This window comes from Amblyomma americanum, chromosome 1 (assembly GCF_052857255.1).
Source record: "Amblyomma americanum isolate KBUSLIRL-KWMA chromosome 1, ASM5285725v1, whole genome shotgun sequence".
Classification (NCBI taxonomy): Eukaryota; Metazoa; Arthropoda; class Arachnida; order Ixodida; family Ixodidae; genus Amblyomma; species Amblyomma americanum.
This window is the reverse complement of record NC_135497.1, coordinates 142,393,403-142,414,088: the sequence shown is the minus strand read 5'-3', so window position 1 is coordinate 142,414,088 and position 20,686 is coordinate 142,393,403. Positions and strand designations below refer to the sequence as shown.

Below are 20,686 nucleotides of genomic sequence, written 5' to 3'. Positions count from 1 at the left end.
CATGCCGATAGCTTATTTCTCTTGATCGTTTCTTGCGGCAGAGGTGACGTGATGGCGCAGGTACCATTCAGCGATTGGCTGAATTTTCTTTTTTTTTTTTGCTTTAGCTTGCCCTCATTAACGAAATGCTCTTGCTTGACTTGCGCGTGTTCTCGGCACCTGTAGATTCTCGTCCGCGAGGGGGCAATACTGGGCAAGCGAGTAACGTAAATGATGGCGAATTTGAAACCCCGCCGTGGTGGCTCAGTGGTTAGTGCGATCGGCTGTTGGAATCGAGGACGCAGGTTCAATTCCAGCCGCGACGGCCGCGTTTCGGTGGATGCGAAATGGAAAAGACCCATGTGCTGTGCGATGTCAGTGTATGTTAAAGAACCCTGGGTGGTCCAATTTACTCCGTGCAGCTAAAGGCGTTTGGCTCTGCAGCAGCAGCTAGGCAGGAAAGGGACACGTCCTCAGCCCTAGCAACACCGCACCGTCTTTTCAACTCCCCATTTAACTACTCCGCTCTCATAACCCGAATAACGAAGAACGCACTCCACACGGCACGGGTACAAACGCCGTACTCTTTCCTTTTCGTGCTTAGCCCCTGCCTCATGAAAACCGACCGAAGCGACTGGCTGGAGGGGCTTTAAGAAGAGCATTCGCCGCTACATTCTTGAGTTTTAACAGACTATAGTTGTGTTTTTGGCACATTTCTTTCGACACATACTATTTCCTCATTGAAAATTTTGACGAGAAGAATGACGGACGAATACCGTATGTGTTCTAATAGCATACCTACTGGGCAAACGTAAGTTTTATCAAAGGGGCTGCGAATGCTGATCATGATGATAGCATCACAAACGCACTCCCAATGGTGCATGAGCGCTCGAAAACGTTCTGCTCTGTCGTGTAACGCAGCGGCATCGAAATGTTTTCGTCATTATGTCTATGTACCTTTATGCGCATGCAGACATGCCCCATGTGGCGACCCCACAGTTCCCTGTTCGGTGGCGCTCGTCTGCTCCGCATGCGTTCAGCATTAGAAACTGCGTGGCAGACTTGCTGGCAATGTTCCAGTTCACGCAACGGTAGTAAAATACTGACGGCTGTAAAGAAAAAACAACCTGGTTTGTATTTTTCAGGCGGCAAGTATGTTCCCCGTGCCATCCTCCTCGACTTGGAGCCAGGAACCATGGACTCCGTCAGATCGGGACCTTTCGGTCAACTGTTCAGGCCCGACAATTTCATATTCGGTAAGCGTCTCTTTTAGCTTCATATCTCCGTTGCTGTTTTAGCATGTACTGTTCAAGTTCAGCTCAACGTCATCAGCTGCACGTGTGTGCGCAAAGGTTCGGGGGGAGCCGGGCTTAATTCTAGCCGTCCCTAGCCGGAAGTTCCTTGCAGCAGCTGCTCTTAGCCCATCGTAGTGTTCGTTAGGTTCAGCCACAGCTTAGGGTTAACAAAGGTAACTCGATTTGCTCGTACCTGTGCTCAGAATCGGCATTCATAGTCGGCTGTATAATCTTGGCTGTTTCCACTCTTTCGGTGGCAAATTCGCTGCGTACAAAATGCAAGTGAACAGCAACTGAGGCGACCATTGCAACACGAAGCTTGCTGCCCTATGCGCCTGACATACGTTCCTGAGCGCTGAGTTTCCATCTTGAAATATGAAAAGTTATTTTATAAGGTCGGCGAATATGATCTGAAGACCGCTTCACTATCATGCTACTGAAGAAAAATTCGCGTAGAAACAGGAAAGGTTTCAGCGCAAAGCGCCTTAGCGGCTACCTTTTTGGTCAACGCTTATTGGCTCAAAACAGCGGCTCCCAGCAGCGCGGGGATATGCAGGTGGCGTACATATGCGCGGTAACTTTCGCAGGCCAGAGCGGCGCCGGCAACAACTGGGCCAAGGGCCACTACACTGAGGGCGCCGAGTTGGTGGACTCCGTGCTGGACGTGGTGCGCAAGGAGGCCGAGAGCTGCGACTGCCTGCAGGGCTTCCAGCTGGCCCATTCCCTGGGCGGAGGCACCGGCTCCGGCATGGGCACGCTGCTCATCTCGAAGATCCGGGTGGAGTACCCGGACCGCATCATGAACACCTTCAGCGTCATGCCCTCCCCGAAGGTGAGCATTCGTCGTGACAGCTTCCGCGCCGCCGGCACGTGTCTTAAGCCAGGACAGCATCAATACCAGCGAGACGCAAACTTTTGTGGAGGAAAAACGCTAAGCCACCCGTGCACTGTGCGATGTCAGTGCACGTTAAAGATCCCCAGGTGGTCGAAATTATTCCGGAGCCTTCCACTACGGCCCCTCTCTCTTCCTTTCTTCTTTCACTCCCTCATTTATCCCTTCCCTTACGACGCGGTTCAGGTGTCCAACGATATATGAGACAGATACTGCGCCATTTCCTTTCCCCAGAAAACCAATTAATATTATTATTATTATTATTATTATTATTATTATTAAACTGCCGTCAGATATGAAGGCTTCACCACGTCCGCATGTGGTGACCTCAGCGAGCTTCTTTCTTTCTTGATGTCTACCTACTACGGTGGTATCGAACACCGCACTCGCGCGTGAAGATGCGAGACTTTACGTCACCCACCGCTGCTGCCAAACGAATGGCGCGAAAACAGCTGCAGAGTGCAAGCGCACGACGGCTGTGACCTTAAAGGGACCATGAAATGGTATATACTGAGGTTAGGAAAAGCGCACGAGCGATCGCTATTCCATCACTCGTCACCGAACAGCAAAAAAATTATAAGCTAGCTTCATTAAAAGACTACAGACATGTAAATTTAGTTGCGCGTTTTATTCTTCCATATGATGCTTTAGGCATTATAATGCATGGATCATCGTCTGGTATTCGCATACAACCGCTAAATCACTGATTACTGAACTCCTTCCCTCATGCTGTTTCGGTTTCATCAACCGAACGATGGTTGTGGCATGTAGTTCGACTTTAGATCATGTGAGGCACAAAAAAAACTGCATAATAAACGCTGACACGTAGTTTTAATTCACTGTAACGCTTAAACAAGCCTGCTTCAAGAGCTGGAATAAAAACAAACGACGTATCAGCAGTCATACTGCCGTTTTTTTCCTGCCTCACGATACTCCAAGTCCAACTACAAGTCACAGCCATCGTTCGGTTGATGAAACCGAAACAGCATGAAAGAAGAAATTCAATTATATATTATTTATCGGTCGTAGGCGAAAACAACGCGGCGATACATGTATTCTAATGTCTAAAGCATCATTTGAAAGCAGAAAACATGCGAGCAAATTTTTGGTGTCTACAGCCCTTTAACACCGAAGATATCGGCGATTAAAAATGATGCTTCTTAGCTTCCCTCAACTCTTACACAACGACGTGCCGAAAAAAAAATGGCTAGCGGTTTATCATTGCTAAGCACGAAATAGTGCGCGAAAGCATGGTGGGCCTCCCAAATTTTGGGGGTGGGCCAAACCCATTCTGGGGGTGTCGCATGTCGGTCCCGAACGTAGGTCAATTTTCAAATTTTAGGGGGTGGGCCAACTCTTATTTTTGGAGGTGGGCCAATTCCATTTCGAGACGAGGTGAAGCCTGTCTTCCACCTGAGCACAGCCAGATTCACCGGCAGTCGAATTCGGTCAAGGTCATTCGAAGGGCAAATTTCGGGCGTCCTAACCATGTTTGGGACATTCTTCATGTGCCATATCAGGGCCGCCGTGGTGGCTAAGTGGTTATGGCGCTCGGCTGCTGGCCCGAAAGACGCGGGTTCGATCCCGGCCGCGGCGGTCGAATTTCGATGGAGGCGAAATTCTAGAGGCCCGTGTACTGTGCGATGCCAGTGCACGTTAAAGAACCCGAGGTGGTCGAAATCTTCGGAGCCCTTCACTACGGCGTCCCTCATAGCCTGAGTCGCTTTGGGACGTTAAACCCCCATACACAATATACACCATCATGTGCCATACCATGTGTTGCTGTCCTTACCCTGCAGGACCATCCCCAGAATTGAGCTTTATTGCCATGCACACCCATTTCCTTACTGAGTCTGGCTGAGGCTTCATTTTCTCCGCGTGAGACATCGTCGAAATCGTTAGGGGTTGGCTAGGATTGCTTTCGTGCTAACAGAAAACAGGTCGGGGCTGCGCAATCCCGCCCACGCCACCTGAGCATGCCCAATGGGCAGTGGGCGTCAGGCTGCCCACTGACATCTTTGGGGTAGGAGCGGCTAAGTATAGTGTGCTAAGGCAAAGAATGCGAGGTGAGCTGTCGCCCTAGCAGCCTAGCAGACTGCGAGTCAGTGCGAGCAGCGATTTAAATAGAAATTGTAAATTATAGACATGCTGCACCATCATCATCACCATAAGCCTGACTAGGCCCACTGCAGGGCAAAGGCCTCTCCCATGTCTCTCCTATTAACCCTGTCTTTTGCCAGCTGCGGCCACCGTATTCCCGCAGACCTGCTGCATGTTTGCAAACAAACAAGGTGTCACTGCAGTCGCTACCGGGCTCGCGGTAGGCTTGTAGGCGCGTTGTCGGTTTCTGCGAATCACCAAGTGGTTGATGCTGTTGATGCTTTGAACTTCGTGATTTCTCGAAGTGCACAGGCTCGCGTTGACCACGTACGGCCTATTCAGAGATATTGTTTGGCACTGTGTGTTGTATATATGATCAGTTGCAAACAGAAAGCGTTGCTGCCGTTGATTTCTACGCTAGACGTGGAATAAAATAACCACTTTTTGACGCTCTGTACTAGCCGGAATAATTCCACTTCGGGATAGCAGTGAGGAGAAGCTCTGGCGTTGTTTCGGCGGAGCAGACGTGCGCTCACCGTCACTTGACACACGTGACGCGCAGCGAGGCAAGTGGGGACAGCGTCGTGTCTCCAGTTTCCTCTGTCGCGTGTAAGCGCTGCTTTTCGCCACAAGGTCATGCACCAACGAGGCCGATTTGTCACCTTATTAAAATGGCCAAACTGATCGCAATTTTTTGTGCAGTAGAAATTTAGAAAATTACGCTTTTTTGATGTGTGGGCGTCGAAGATTGAGCGAATCGCTCTTCTGGTGGCCTCGGCGCATCGCGAATTCCACGGGTTTCCGACGACGGTGCACCACCATCTTAGTATCACTTGGAAGCGGAATGATCATAAGATCAGAGGTTCCATTGATTGCAGTGCCGCATTTCTTTCACCAAAATAAAAAGCTACGAGGGTGAACGAAGCAAACGAGAGTATAAACTTTAAGGTTGGTTTTCTCAGCTTTCACGTTTTCTACGATTGGCATCACTCATCCCTTCGTAATTTCGTAACGAATAAATTATTCCGGAGCCCTCCACTACAGCACCTATTCATCCTTTCTTTCACTCCCTCCTTTATCCCTTCCCTTACGGCGCGGTTCAGGTGTCCAAAGATAAATGAGACAGATACTGCGCCATTTCCTTTCCCCAAAAACCAATTATTATTATTATTAATAAAAATAGAATGATTCTATTTGCTGCGAATGAATCCTGAGACGTTGATTCATTTATGGTTTTGTTTATGAAGGTTTAACGTCCCAAAGCAACTCAGGCTATGAGGGACGCCGTAGTGAAGGGCTCCAGAAATTTCGACCCCCTGGGCTTATTTACCGTGCGCTGACATCGCGCAGTACACGGACCTCTAGAATTTCGCCTCCATCGAAATTCGACCGCGGCGGCTGGGATCGAACCCGCGTCTTTGGGGTCACCAGCTGAGCGCCATAACCACTGAACCACCGCGGTCCTGAGAGATTGAGTAGTGTAATAAATCTGACAATTTTTTGTACACATGCTGTAGCATGTTGAAGTTATTTTTCTAAGAAATGTGTTCAAGTAAATATGCATGCTAGAGTTTAACTTTTGTTTGCATACGTACTTTGCATAAAAAGAAGAACAGTGGCGTCATCACACAAAGCAGGGCTTTGTGAACATGCTGGCATAAAAAATTTGCGCACTTTCAACTTAATTATTCCACACTCGGAGATGACTTGACGACGGTGTTAATTATAATAACCCAACATCTGTACCAGCCAGCTGAAAATAAAGCACAGTTCTGAAATTAGCATAAAAAGTTCACAGTTGTGCCAAATTTGGTTACATCTCATGCATAAATAACGAAAATACTTTCAATTTCCGCGTCTCCTCTCAATCTCGCTGCATTGTTTCACCCGAGAGTTTCTGTTAGTGTACCCCCTAAATGAAACGTTTGCATAGCCGCCGCGGTGGCTCAGTGGTTATGGCGCTCGGCTGCTGACCCCAAAGACGTGGGCCGCGACTTCGGCCGCGGCGGCGGTCGAATTTCGATGGAGGCGAAATTCTAGAGGCCCGTGTACTGTGCGATGTCAGTGTATGTTAAAGAACCCCAGGTGGTCGAAATTTCCGGGGTGCTCCACTACGGCGTCCCTCATAGCCTGGGTCGCTTTGGAACGTTAAAACTCCATAAACCAAGCCAAACCAAACCGAAACATTTCCCTAGCAACGCAGGAGTCTGATTGAAAGACGCAGGGGCTCAAGCCGAAAAATTCCACTCGCCTGCAACTACGTGTGCTGGACGCAGCTTCGTGTGCTCTCATCTATTTGCGCTAGCTTTATGAGATACTTTGGAGGCCGTTGTCATGCGATGGCAAAAACGAAGACAAAAGCACGCTGCAACTCGGCCATATACCTGGGGTGAAGAAGAAGAAGAAGAAGAAGAAGAAGATTCGCTCGGCCTCTCGGCACCTCTTGGCCACCGTGAGACGACCAGCTTGGCTCTGTTAGGAGGACATCGTTCGACCCAGTGGCGTTCGTCCTGTTCATCGCTGCCCCGACGGCTCTGCTCTGCTGGGAACGATCGGCTAAGTTTCGGGTGGCTGATTGTGGCATTTTCTCTCTGCGTCTTTGCGCGGTAAGGCAGTAAGCCCGGACTATGTCCACCCAGTCTCCCGGCCAGGGGAGTTCCCTCTGGTCGGCTTCTCTGTCAACTGATCTCCTACCGTTGGAAGCTTTTTTGCGCAATGGTGTCGGCAGTATCCCTGTCGCGCTGGTGCCTAAGGATGGTGGTGCTATCAGGATGAACAACCCTGGTGCTGTTCGGGCTGCTCTCCAGTCGACGACTTCTCATTATGAGTCAATCTCAGAGGTTCGCCAGTTTGGACGCGGTGGGATTCTGTGCAGATCGCCAGACCTCGCCTGTGTAAGAGATTTACTAAACTCCTCATCCTTCGCCTCCCTTCGGGTAAGTTCTTTCATCCCTTCTCATCTGGCGTGCACGAAAGGTATTGTACGAAGTGTAGACTCTTCCCTGTCTCCGGCAGAGACTCTTGAGCTTCTGTCGGCTGCAGGTGTTGTTGCTGTGCACCGCTGTAGCCGGGATGTAAACAACGTGCGGATGCCCACTGAATCAGTGATTGCTACCTTTGCCGGCACTTCCTGCCCCTCTGAAATCAAGGCATGGCCTCTAATTTTTCGGGTAGACCCATTATCATCTCGGCCTCTGCAGTGTAACAACTGCTGGCGTTATGGACATAGCGCTGGCGGTTGCAAATCCAACTTGAGGTGTTGCAACTGTGGGGATGGTCATGCAACAAGCACCTGCACTGAGAAGAATGAGAAGTGTTGCCTTTGCGGTGGTGCGCACTCTGCAAACTACTCAAATTGTCCCTCTCGAGATCAGGAAATTCAAATTCTGGAAATAATTGACAGGAAACAAAGTTCGCGCCGTGACGCTATTTCAGAGGTCAAAGAACGTGCCCGCGGTTATGCCGGTGTGACCGCTCGGCAAGGTGTCATGCTAGACTCAACGCTGTCCCAGGCAATTGCGGCTGCTGTGGAGGCTTCGATGTCTAAAATGGTAGAAAAGATTGTCGCAAGTGTGTCGGAGTGCTTTACAAATGTTCTAGCGACTCAGATTACACATGCCGTGCAGGCTAGTTTGGCACCTCTTTCGACAACAATTCCCTCTCCTCTTATCCGGTCTCAAATTCCAGTAGCATCACAACCCCACGAACAAACTTCTGTCCCTTCCGCTGTACCTACCTCGGGTACTTCGAGGGATGTTGATATAATGTATGATTCCGAGATGGTGGAGCCTGATGCGCGGCTTCTTAAGCGCAGTGGGTCCCCCATGTCTCATTCGTTGTCTTCTCATTGCACCCAGCCCAAATCAAAGAAGAAGCAGCTTGGCACTAAACCCAAGGATACCATTTTGGAGCAGGCAGTTGCTGCTGCTAGACTTTCGCAACCATAGCGTCGTTGCGAGTTCTGCAGTTGAACTGTCGCTCTATTCTTTCCGCTTCCACAGATTTACACTGCCTTTCTACTCAGCTTAATCCGGATGTCATAATTCTGCAAGAAACGTGGCTTTCAACTGACAAACATTTTCATATCAAAAATTACCGGTCATTTCGCCTAGACCGCCAGTCAAGAGGCGGGGGTTTACTAACTTTAGTCTCTTCAAAATTTTGCCACAGGGCTGTGGTATCTTTTCAACAAATGTCTCCTGACTGTGAGATTTTGGCAATAGACTGTGTACTTCCTCGGTGCTCTCCATTTTCAATAGCAAATTGTTATTTCCCCAATGGAGTCCAGGATGTTAGACCTCTGGATTTTTTACTCGTAAACTGTAAAAGCCCAGTTCTCGTGGCTGGGGACTTCAGTTCTCACCATGTGTCTTGGGGTTTTAGGACTAATTCATGCGGCAAGCGCCTTTGGGACTGGGTTTCTGATCACAACCTGATGTGCTTAAATTCAGGATCCGCCACTTATCTTCGCTCACACACTCAATCTGTTTTAGATCTAACGTTCATTAGTCCTGGAATTGGCGTAACGAATTGGTCGACAGTTGATAGCGGCACTTCAAGTGATCATATACCTATTCATTTTGATATCATATGTCGTGTTACTCCGGCGTCTTCTCAGTTGCGGTCACATGTAAATTATGACAGATTTCAGACGGCGTTGCGCTCTGCCCTTGCTCCAGGGTCTAACATCGCTGAGGTCCACCAGTCAGCAAGAATATGTCTGGCTATTGAGGAAAGCCGTAAAAAGTCGGAGTTCCTGGTGAGGCCAATAAAAGGGAATTCTTCTAACTGGTGGAATGCGGACTGTACAAGAGATTACAGGCGGAGGAAGGCAGAATGGAAAAAGCTTCTTCATAACCAATGTCCGAATAACTGGAGTGATTATAAATTTATTGCAGCCACCTTTAAACGCACAGTTTCTCGCGCAAAGGAAAAATATGACTCAGAACACTTCGATTATCTTTCAAAGGCGGGCAACCGACGTGCACTATTCGGTTTTCTACGGTCTAGGAAACAGCTCATGTCCTCTCATAATTTTCAGTCATTAGTTATGTCACCTGTAGAAGCTATCCAGGCGGGTGAATTAATAGCCACAGGCCTGCAAAAGCGGTTCTCGTCTTTACTACCTATGCGACCATTGTTGTTTGCACCAGTCGTACAAAATGATAATTCCTCACAAGTAAATCTATCAGAGCTTTCACAAGTTGTCCAGAGATTGCCAGCTGCTGCTCCTGGCCCTGATGGTGTTACCACAAAGATGCTCAAGATTCTATTTGAAGAGTCTTCCAACTCCTTATTGCACCTAATAAACTACTCTCTCAAACACGCTTGGATACCTTTTGAGTGGAAGCTGTCCAATGTGATCCCTTTACTTAAAAATCAGGGTGGAGGCTATGAATTGGATATTAGACCAATTTCTTTAACATCAAACGTGGTAAAGTAGATAGAAAGGTTGTTACTAATTCGGGTGTCAGCCATTGTGGACCGCAAAAGTATACTCAGCCCGTGCCAACTCGGTTTCCGGCCACGGTGTTCGATATGGAATGTACATGCTGATCTTGAGAGCAGAATTCTCCTTGCTCGTCGTCAACGCCTGGTCGCGGCTTTGGTTACGTTAGATGTCGCCAAAGCTTACGACAGTGTAGAACACTCCATCCTGATACATAGGCTACAGTCTCTTCAATTTCCAGATTATATAGTTGCATGGATATCTGCATTTCTTCATAACAGGGAATTCTTTTGCGTCCATAATGGTGTTCATTCAGAGAGGTATAGACAAACGCGAGGTGTACCGCAAGGAGCTGTTCTTTTTCCTGTGCTCTTTAATATTCTGTTAAGCTCAATTCCTCTCCACCGCCATGTACGCACTTACGTCTATGCGGACGACATTGCGTTTTTTGCTGCTGCGCCGGATATACATTCTCTGTATGGTCTGTTGCAGTCATATTTGAATACACTTGAGCACTGGTTGAGCGCATTACACCTGAAGTTAAGTGTTGGGAAGTGCGCTACTCTTGTTTTCCCTCTATTCACTGCTGTAGTGGTCTCTCTCACTTGCCAGTTAAAAATGATACCGCAGGTTCAATCCCTAAAATACCTAGGGGTCATTTATGACAACAAACTCACCTGGCGACCTCACATTGACCATGTCGCGGCGAAAGGGGCTCGAGCCGTGGGCATGTTACGGAGATTATGTCATCACCGGTACGGCATGCGCAGAGATGCGCTATTAATGATCTACATAATGTATGTCAGGCCAATTTTAGAATTTGGATCAGTGTTGTTTTCAGGCTCGGCTACATATAAACTTCGCCTTCTCGTCCTTTTAGAGAGGGAAGCACTTCGCATGTGCCTCGGCCTTCCAAAATTTGTGGCTATCAATGTGCTGTACCTTGAAGCCCGCATTCCGTCTCTCTTATCACGACTTCAATTTTTAACTGTGCAAACTTACCTCAGGATCTATGAATCCCATTTCCACCGTTCCCAAAGCATTTTCTGTTCTCAGCCGACCTCCTTTTTTGGTGTCCCCTGGTCTCGTTTCAATTCCCCTCAGGTAGTGTTTGTGCAAAGATTACTTCAGCCTTTAGATGTAAACATTTATGATATCCTTCCTGCGCTTCGGAATGGGCCCACTATCCACATTGTTTTCGACGACATATTCCCAAAAAATGCAAAACTTTTGCCACCGAGTATTCTGAATGGCCTTCTAGAAGATCATCTGAGGACCCTACCAACCGATATAGCAATAGCCGCTGATGCATCGCAATGCAATGAAAAAGCAGGTGTGGGAATATTTTGCTCCCATTTAGACTGGTCCTTTTCTCTGCGCCTTCCAGATTTCACCCCTATTTTTCAAGCAGAGTTTCTAGCAGTTGTACTTGCTCTACGCAAGCTAGACCCCTCTATTACAGCAGTTGCAGTAATTACTGATTCTTTATCTTTGTGTTCGTCCCTCGCTGCACAGGTTGACGGTCCCATTTTATCAACTTTCTTTTCCCTACTTCCTCCGCATTTGAGCCTTGTTCATTTAGTATGGGTTCCCGGCCACAGCAGTGTGACAGTAAATGAGATTGCTGATAATCTCGCAAAGGCTTCTCTCAGCGGCCCCGTGTTGCCAATCATCCCGGCTACAGCCTACATTACAGCATCTAGATTTCGGCGACGTGCGTTTTTAAGCTCGCAAGACACATCACTTTTAACATCGGCGGATTATGAGCACCTTAAATATTATTGGAACAGGAAAATTTGTTGCTCTCGGCAGCTTGAAGTATCACTGACGAGGCTACGCTGCCGCATCCCCCCTCTAAATTTCTATTTACACAAGTCGGGTTTGGCGCTCTCCCCCCTTTGTGCATTTTGCCGTGAGCCAGAATCCATTGAACATTTTTGGCTGTATTGTCGCCGATTCAACTCACTGAGAAAAAGGTTGCTGGAGGAGCCCTTGCAGCATCTTGGCCTTAGTTTGAGCAGCCCGCTCTTGCTATCATTTGGCGCCACCACATTTGGGTTCAGCCACAGATCTGTTTGCATCGCTGTTCAAAATTTCCTGATAGAATCTCACCGACTGCCTTGCTAAGTGTTTCAACCTTTTCTTTTCTATCAATTATTACATTTTGACTAAATCATTAATATTTAATCACTCTATTATTATTCTTAAAATTTTAAAATCAAAACACTCATCCCTTTTCTGTTCATGACGAAAAATTCACCGGTGTTATGCTCCCACGTGCTTTTCCTTTTTGTTAACTGCGTTCAGGTGAATAGCCACCCGATTCTTGGCCGATCCCCCAGTGTGGGTATGTGCCATCTTTTGATAGGCTAACAACAGCAACAACAACAACTCGGTAAAGAAGAAGAAAGGGCCCTTCTTTTCTTTTTAATCACTCGTAAATTTCACCCAAGGCAAAATAGCTTGGCACCATTTACCCTATTCTATGGGGTCTCCCCACTGAACCCTGGCCAATCCCCCGTCGTGGGTATGTGCCATGTCACGAAGGCAACAACAACAACGGCCCTTAGTGTCCATTGTGCTGATACGACCCGACGCTGTTCTACGGCTGTTCTATGTCGCCTCCCGCTTCATCTGGCCTCGGTGCTGAAGCGTGTCTTGGTGCTGCTGATCCTGTAAACTCCTGGTGAGGCCGTTCCGCGAGTGGGGGATTTGGCCAGGTTTTTTCCCTTTTGGATGTAGGCTTCATGTTTCTTAGGCTTACGGACATGGCTATGTCTTCCTCGGGCACAGGTCCAGTAGCCTGGTTCGCCAGTTTGCCTAAATTCTTTTTGCCAAGCGTATCCCTGTGGCTCTGGTCCCTGTAGGAGATGGTTTAATTAAGATCAAAAACTCTCATATGATCCAGGAGCAGCTGAAGGCAGCGACCATTCGATATCTTGAGATTTCCGAGGTTCGACCATTTGCCAAAAGAAGAATTCTGTGCAAATCACCTGATTTTTATTGTGTTGCAGACTTGCTGCAGTGCACCTCTTTTGCCTCACTCCCGGTGCAAGCGTTTATTCCCGAGCAACTCGCCTGCGTAAAAGGAATAATCCGCGGTGTGTATCCCTCCGCTACGCCAGAAGAAATTCTTGGACTTCCATGATGCCGGTGTGGGCATCCTCTCAGTTTACCGCTGCAACAGAGGCTGGAGGCTCTCGTATTCCAACTGAGTCTGTTATAGCAACTTTTGCGGGCTCCTCTTGCCGATTGGAAATCAAAGTCTGGCCCATTGTCTACCGTGTTGACCCACTGCAGCCCCGTCCATTACAATGTAAGAACTGCTGGCGTTTTGGTCAGAGTGGCAAATCTTGCAAGTCGGCAACGCGCTGCCGCGTTTGCGGCGGTGCTCATGCTTCAGACGTCTGCACTTCTAAGTCTGATCACGCAGCTGACGATCCCACCTGCCCAAAGATGAACAGTGTGTCTTGGACATTATTCAGCGCGATAGGTGCTCGCGCGCGGATGCTTATGCCCTACTTGATTAGAAGCATTGTGCTTTAAAGGTGAGCGTGCCCTTGGCCGGTTGGAGAGGATCAGCAACAAAAAATTTGGTATGCGTCGGAACACTTTGCTCTTTCTGTATAAGACATGTGTACTTGAATTTGGCTCTGTTCTCTTTTCTGGGTGCACAAGGTACAAGCTTGAACCCCGGTTTGTTATTGAGCGACGCGCTCTGCGCCTTTGCTATAGGTCCGCCTAAATCAGTTGCTAACGCTGCGCTGTACTTGGAGGCGCGGATACCTGATCTAAATTTGCGGCTCAGCTTCTCACTGTGCGGACGTTTTTAATGTCTTTGGAGCCTGTTCCTGAATTGGCTAACCCTATATTTACAACGAACCCATCTCTATTCTTTGGTAATTTTTGGCCTTGGTATAAGCTTCCTCAGGTTGTGTTCACTAATTCCCTGCTGTCAAAAATTTCTGTATCAATAAATTCTGTAGTACCAGTTAACCACCGCCGGGCTGATACTGTAGTCCCCTTTGACGACACCTTCCCAAGGAATGCTAAGAATCTGCCTGCAAGTGCTTTAAATGGGCTTATTAAGGAGTGTCTGGATAATTTCCCTAACCATACTGCTGTTTTTACAGACGCCTCCCAGAAAAATGAAAAAGCAGCCATTGGCATTTACTCAAGGGCTCTTGAATAGAGTTATTCATTTCGGGCTCCTGACTATACCCCTATTTTTGTCGCCAAGTTTCTGGCCATTGAGTTGGCCTTAATAAGGAATCCCTGCAGTATCTCTCAGGTTGTTATTCTTTCAGACAGCCTTTCCGTCTTGATGGTGCTCGAAAAATCGAGAGATACTCCTATAAGCCGTTCCCTTCAATTTCTTGTTCCACCACACATTACAAAAGTACGCTTTCACTGGGTCCCTGGGCACTGTGGCATTGCTTCTGATGAGAGAGTTGATTTTTTTGCAAAGTCCGCCCTTGGTGGACCTATTGTCCCGTTCGTCCCTAATACTGTCTACTTGACTGCAGCCAGCGTCTCCACTACTTGAGCCATGAGCCACTCCTTGTTGCAGCGAATTTTCAACACCTGGCATTTCCTTGGAGTGCGCGGATGTGCAGTTCAAGGCAATGTGAAGTGTCCACGACCCTACTGCGCAGCAGAATACCGCGACTAAATCTCTACTTATGTCGATCAGGGATATTTCTGACCACCCTCTCTGAGTCTTTGGCGAAATTGAGTCCATAGATCACTTTTTCCTCTTTGCGGTTAACTTCTCGCCGTATAGCTTACTTAGAGGTCCCCTCGCTCGACGGGGGCTTGCTCTATTTATTCCGATTCTCCTCTCCTTCGTGGCAAGCGCCAAGGGATATGCATTGAAACCAGTGTGCGATTTTATTCACGAATATATAATTGCATCAGGTAGATTCCTCTGCTAGAATGAGAATTCCCTGCTTTTTCATTTCCGTTTTTTTTTAATCTTGATTTTTAATCAAAATTCGAGTCTAGGTCACAAAATTATCCAATTACACCACTCCCTGGCCATGAGTGCGTTTGTATCAGCATTGCACCCTGGCCAATCCCCCGCCGTGGGTATGTGCCATTAAGCCTGAGGTCATCATCATCGTCATCAACTCGGGCAATGCGATCGCTGCTTCTTTCCAAACAAGCTTCGCGATCATGCACCGCCTCATGAAACAGCTTATGACATACGATGCAGTGAAAAAGCACTTGGCTTTTAGCACACGTACAGAAACAAGCCAACGTGGCCGTGCAAAAACGACACAATTTAGCAGACATCTTTCTACACAGACCAAGTAATTATGTCGGCCATATTAAGAAATGGTCTGAAGTGAATATTAAGTGCCATGAACGCGGCTTTATATGATCGTATAACTTCCACACACGTTTAAACATTATCTGCTATCAACAAAAGACCGCATTCCTTGGTGGTGATTCAGCCTGTCAGCGCCCAGTGAACACCAAAACGGCTCGACGTGATAATTACGTGCGCAGACATTTGTGTTTTTTTTCCCTTAAGCAATTATAAGCGTACTATGCTGATGTTCAGGAGAATGAACGCAACTCCCCAGCTACGAAGTACATTGCCTGGAAGCGGCGATCGAGGCCCAGACTTCGCGCTTTACTACCGTGGCCCATTCCTTAATGCGGTATCTATCAGCGAGAAACATATCGAGGCGCGGGCATGATGCAGTTGCGCAGTCCCGCCAGCAGCTGCAGCAGCTGGTGGGCACGGGCAGGCGGAACCTATTTTGCCTGCCGTGCCAAAGGCGCTACTGACATCAGCGCCACCGCATCTGCATGACGTCGGGGCGTGAAGGAGGTGTGTGTAGGGTCCACGCAGAGCTTTTGAATTTGACTCGAATTAATACTGACAAAGGCCACCTCTACTGATCGCTGCCCTAGAATTTGACCATCAAAATAATTTCTTGTCCCTTTAATGCTCGACAATGGTAGCGAGAAATCGAAGAATCACAGCGCTTAAAAATGAGAAAATTTTTCTTGTGCATATATGTGGTAGGCTTTGCACCACGTCGACAGAAAGTGCGAATTCAAGCGCATTCAAAACTGCAGGTCTCCGACACCGTCGTCGAGCCCTACAACGCCACCCTGTCCGTGCACCAGCTGGTGGAGAACACCGACGAAACCTACTGCATTGACAACGAGGCGCTATACGACATCTGCTTCCGAACCCTGAAGCTCACCACTCCCACATACGGGGACCTCAACCACCTGGTTTCTGTCACAATGTCCGGAGTCACAACATGCCTCAGGTGACGAAGCTTTCTTTTCTCCGGGATCGTAGTCTATTACTGTCAGTCGACATCTCTATATGCGAAGCTGTAGTGAGTGGCACCGATCACTGCCGTCGAAGAATGGCCCGATGCCCACAATGGCCACAGGCGCTTAGGCCTGCAAACTACTTCACCACACCTGAAAAGGGAATAGCTTGTGTTGTGTATAACTTCGTAGCACAATTGGGGACATGAATGGCGCGGCGCCTGCAGGCCCTTGTTCGCGGTGCTTAACGCAAAAAAAAAACAGTCTTAAAGCAACTTAAGTAACCATACACACGCAGGTTTCCCGGCCAGCTGAACGCTGACCTGCGCAAACTGGCTGTCAACATGGTGCCCTTCCCGCGTCTGCACTTCTTCATGCCCGGCTTCGCACCACTCACGTCCCGAGGCAGCCAACAGTACAGGGCGCTGACCGTGCCGGAGCTGACGCAGCAGATGTTCGACGCCAAGAACATGATGGCCGCCTGCGACCCCCGCCACGGCCGCTACCTGACGGTAGCCACCATCTTCCGCGGCCGCATGAGCATGAAGGAGGTCGACGAACAGATGCTTAACGTCCAGAACGAGAACTCGAGCTACTTTGTCGAGTGGATACCGAACAACGTCAAGACCGCCGTCTGCGACATCCCACCCCGTGGCCTCAAGATGTCTGCGACGTTCATCGGGAACAGCACGGCCATTCAGGAGCTGTTCAAGCGCATTTCAGAACAATTCACTGGTCAGTCATTTATCAGAATTGCTCGAATTACATTCTACTCATAGCACAGCGTGCAGTTCACACGTACAATCTGCAGTTGCATAGAGCGCCTACTTCATCGTTCAAGGGCAACTTTGGGATTATAATTTTTTTTAATCTTAAGGTGGCGCTCCCGTAATATTGCTTAAAGCCCTCTCTGTTCGTTGCAATCTGTTGTTAATAGAACTGTGAGTAAAACAATCATCAAAGAGCAAAAAGCAGAAAACCTAAACCAAAACAGGGGTGTGTTGGATGCGGTGTTCTTTTGTGACAACGATGACGTCACAAACAGTGTCGGCAAAACTTTTGTACGCGCATTTCACTGACAAACCACAAGCTGCAAGGAACGACCCCGTTCATTAAACATCTCAGATGACAAGCGCGACATTTCCCTGTTCACCAAGTGCAGACCGTGTATCAAGGAGGGGTAATGTTTCCGACGTTACAAATTTAGCAGTGCCCGTAAAAATCACTCATAAAGAGGTAACGAAGCGGCCACCTTTAAAGAGACTCTGAGGACAAATTCAAGTTGGCCTGTATGGAAATGTAGCAGCGTTCTAATTGCGAAAGACACTTTTATCACTAAAAAACGGAGCTTCTACGACTAAGGCTAGGCGAAAGGAAAAGAGATAGGCATTTGTTCCCGTGCCGTGGGGAGTGAGCTACCTCAGACCTAGATACCCTACACAATCTCTAGAACTTCCCCCATTCAACCCTGCGCACCTATAACCCGAACAGTGGACAACCCAAACGGGGACAAAGGTGCGTCCCCTTCCCTAGCCAGGTAAAGGTCAAAAAATGAAATACAGATGCCGCCATCACCGACCGTTTTTGCAAGGAAACTACAGTGATTCAAGAGTTTTCTTCCTTTTTTTTTGTCGTGGATCCCTGAGGCTAGTCTATATCGCTATTCACTAAGCGGTGGTCACGAATTTCGCTTGTCTTGACGTCACGAGTTTGAATCGAGAAGCGGGAAAATTTTTAAATCCAATTTTCTCGACATAATGCGTATTTTGTTGCCGGATAAACATCTACATACCCCATAAAGAGCCGAAAATCGATTTTTACTAAAAGCAAATGTCGGATGTAGTTACGCCCTTTAGATGGCGAGCGTGTGTGAGCACTCCCTCCTCACGCTAATCCGCGCCGCCGCTCAGCATACAAAGAAAACTTGGATTATTCCACTTCTGTTGCAAGTTTAGGCAGGCCTATTTTTGGACGCCATCGCTCAATCCGATCCTCATGATTGAGAAAGGCGCTTTTTGAAATCGGATACTCAGGAATTATGGACAAAAGTATTTTTAAGCGGGAAGCCGTTCATGAACGCAGTTTTCTCGTATAATGCAAGATTTCACTAAAACAATCAATATATCCGCAGATCACCCGAGGCAGTCTCTTAGTTTTTTTTCTATTCACGTTTTCGCTATCTTCAAAAGCGTTCCGGTGCGATCGCTGGAAACACTTTAAAAGGAAGATTTTGCTACATATCAGAATAATGGACCATTACCTTCAATATTTCCTTAACAGTGTCTTACAATTTTCCAATTTTCAAAATTTTTGCCGGAGAAAGCTGGACTTGTTGGCGCAGAAACAAAAATCCGAACAGCTGGGTAACTTGGTGGAAATAATTCGGACGGATAGAATTGAACTAGCTGCATAAGTTCCGCTGCAATTCGTGTAAGCCTACAAAAACAACTAATATTCGTGGTGCCCGTCTTAATTTGCAGCCATGTTCCGCCGCAAGGCCTTCTTGCACTGGTACACTGGGGAAGGCATGGACGAAATGGAATTCACCGAAGCAGAGTCCAACATGAATGACCTGGTGTCCGAGTACCAGCAGTACCAGGAGGCCACAGCCGACGACGAGGGAGAGTTCGACGACGAGGACGCCCTCGCCGACACTGCCTGAGACACCGGCACCGAAATTCCCATTTGGCTTGCAGAGTTCCGATAAAATAAACGATGTATATTAGGCAAGCCAGGCTACTGGCCATGGCGAGCATTTGGTTTTACTAGAAAAAAAAATTGTTTGGTGTGACGCAACACGAAACGATATATATTCGCAATAAAGTCCCAGCATGAGTTGGAAATAACGGCGAGAGCAAGGCTGTTCTATCACTTGGAGGCGTGTAAGCTCCTGTTCTTGTTGCTTGGCAAAAAGAGGGCGCCGCTACTGATGGTGGCAGCGCTCCATAGCGCCACAACGAATGCAAGTATGCTGGCGCTACCAACGCGAACGAGGACGGCTTAAAGAAGCCTCGGAGACGTTGCATGTTATATACAATTAGCAGCTGATCATCAATTTAACCGTAGGTGAAATCTCCGCGACGTGCGGCACGAAGCGCGGTGGTTGCACCATGTGCTCGTATACTGATATTGGGAGGGGGTGGAGGATGTTCGCCCCCAATCCTCAAAGCGAGAGGAAATTTTATACAGGAAAACCATGCTGAACTCAATTTAGTTTTACAAAAAAAAAGTCGAAGAAATGCATGGTTCAAACGGACCTCCCCCCCCCCCCCCCCCAACCGCCCTCTCCAAGAGTGACCCCTATCCACGCCCGGTACCGGTGGACCATCAGAACAGAGTTGGATTAAATGCTTCAACGGTTGTTTTCTCATAAATGCGTTTGACCAGCGCAGCTGTTGAACGCTTTCGCGATTGAGTGTACACCATGGTGTAAGAAAATATTCTTACACCACGGTGCAGACACTCCACCAGCACCTGTGCGGAGCGCGCTCGAACGGCTATTGGGTGTTCGCGGTGACGTACACGCGGTAGGGTCAATACCAATTTCCCAATCATCTCATCTCACAGAATCTGAGCACCAGGCCAGGGCAACATTAGAGACTGATGGGTACGCGGCGGCAGGGGGTCGAATCCCGCACCTCCCGCAAACAAGGCGGATGGCATGCGCTAGGGCACCGCTACGGTGTACGCCACAAGTGAGCTTCCCTGTAATTAAGAGACTGCTCGAACGCGGAGTCCATAACACATTACAAGAACTTCGAGAGGCCCACATACAAGCCCAGAACCTTTGATTAGGTGCTGCCGGACGACACATACTCAATCAGCAATAGGCCTGCATCACTATCTCCGCAAACAATACATCACTAAGAACACTCCCTACTCAGATCTGCACTTCGATCCATGTCAAACCATTACCGAGGAACATGCACCCCCACCGTAACCAAGGTCGGAGAAAGGCGCGCGAGGCAGCGCGACATAAATGGTATGGGGATGCGTTTGGGTGGATGCCACCTGCGATGAGCATGGAGCCACTGCGGTTGTCCGCAACCCCCACATAGCCTCCCTAACTTTCGAGCTTCCTTCAGGCACCACCCCTGAGGGAGCCAAGACCGCTATTGCTCTGGCATACACAAATGTCGGTTACATCATCAGTGAGTCAAAAACAGCCATTCTAAACTATGCCAGGAACAGGGTTCACCACCCTGCACAATCCCTGGTGCCCCCCCCCCCCCCCACCTATTCTAACGCGCTGAGCTCATCTGAATGCTTGCGCACTTGGGAAATCCCAGCAACGAGGCCGCCGACTCCTTAGCACGAGAGTCTAGAAGTCGGGCACAGGCGGACCTCGTGGGGAATTTCTCGAAGGAGCGTATGCACTCGCTTGCTGAGCTCACCACAAACTCCCGCGCTGAGCGCCCTCATCTCCCGCCACCCCACCCATCCCTTACTACCGCAAAGAAATCAGTCTGGCGTCCCCTGCAGACGCACACGCTACCTACACCAGCCCATCTCTATAAATTTAAGCCGGTACCCCCATATGCACCTTGTGCTCCCGCCCCAAGGCCACCCTTGCACACATCCTCCCGTCATGCCCGGCGTCCCCTCCCCCCGCCGGGCTGGTGCCTCTCCGAACCTGGGAGGACTAGGACACCTCGTTGCGGTCAACGGACCTGA

General features: G+C 48.5%; 2 protein-coding genes across 2 annotated transcripts; both read left to right on the top strand.

Moving 5' to 3' along the window:
• The first annotated feature begins 1,174 nt into the window (after positions 1–1,174).
• Positions 1,175–17,553, top strand: LOC144114052 (tubulin beta chain-like). The gene is made up of 5 exons (XM_077647507.1): positions 1,175–1,235; positions 1,862–2,106; positions 15,806–16,005; positions 16,311–16,747; positions 17,504–17,553. The coding sequence occupies exons 1-5, from the start codon at positions 1,175–1,177 to the stop codon at positions 17,551–17,553; spliced, it is 993 nt and encodes a 330-aa protein (XP_077503633.1).
• A 936-nt stretch (positions 17,554–18,489) lies between these two features.
• LOC144136310 (tubulin beta chain-like) lies at positions 18,490–18,675 on the top strand. Its single transcript, XM_077668557.1, has one exon. The coding sequence runs from the start codon at positions 18,495–18,497 to the stop codon at positions 18,672–18,674; it is 180 nt and encodes a 59-aa protein (XP_077524683.1). The 5' UTR covers positions 18,490–18,494; the 3' UTR covers position 18,675.
• Positions 18,676–20,686: the final 2,011 nt, after the last annotated feature.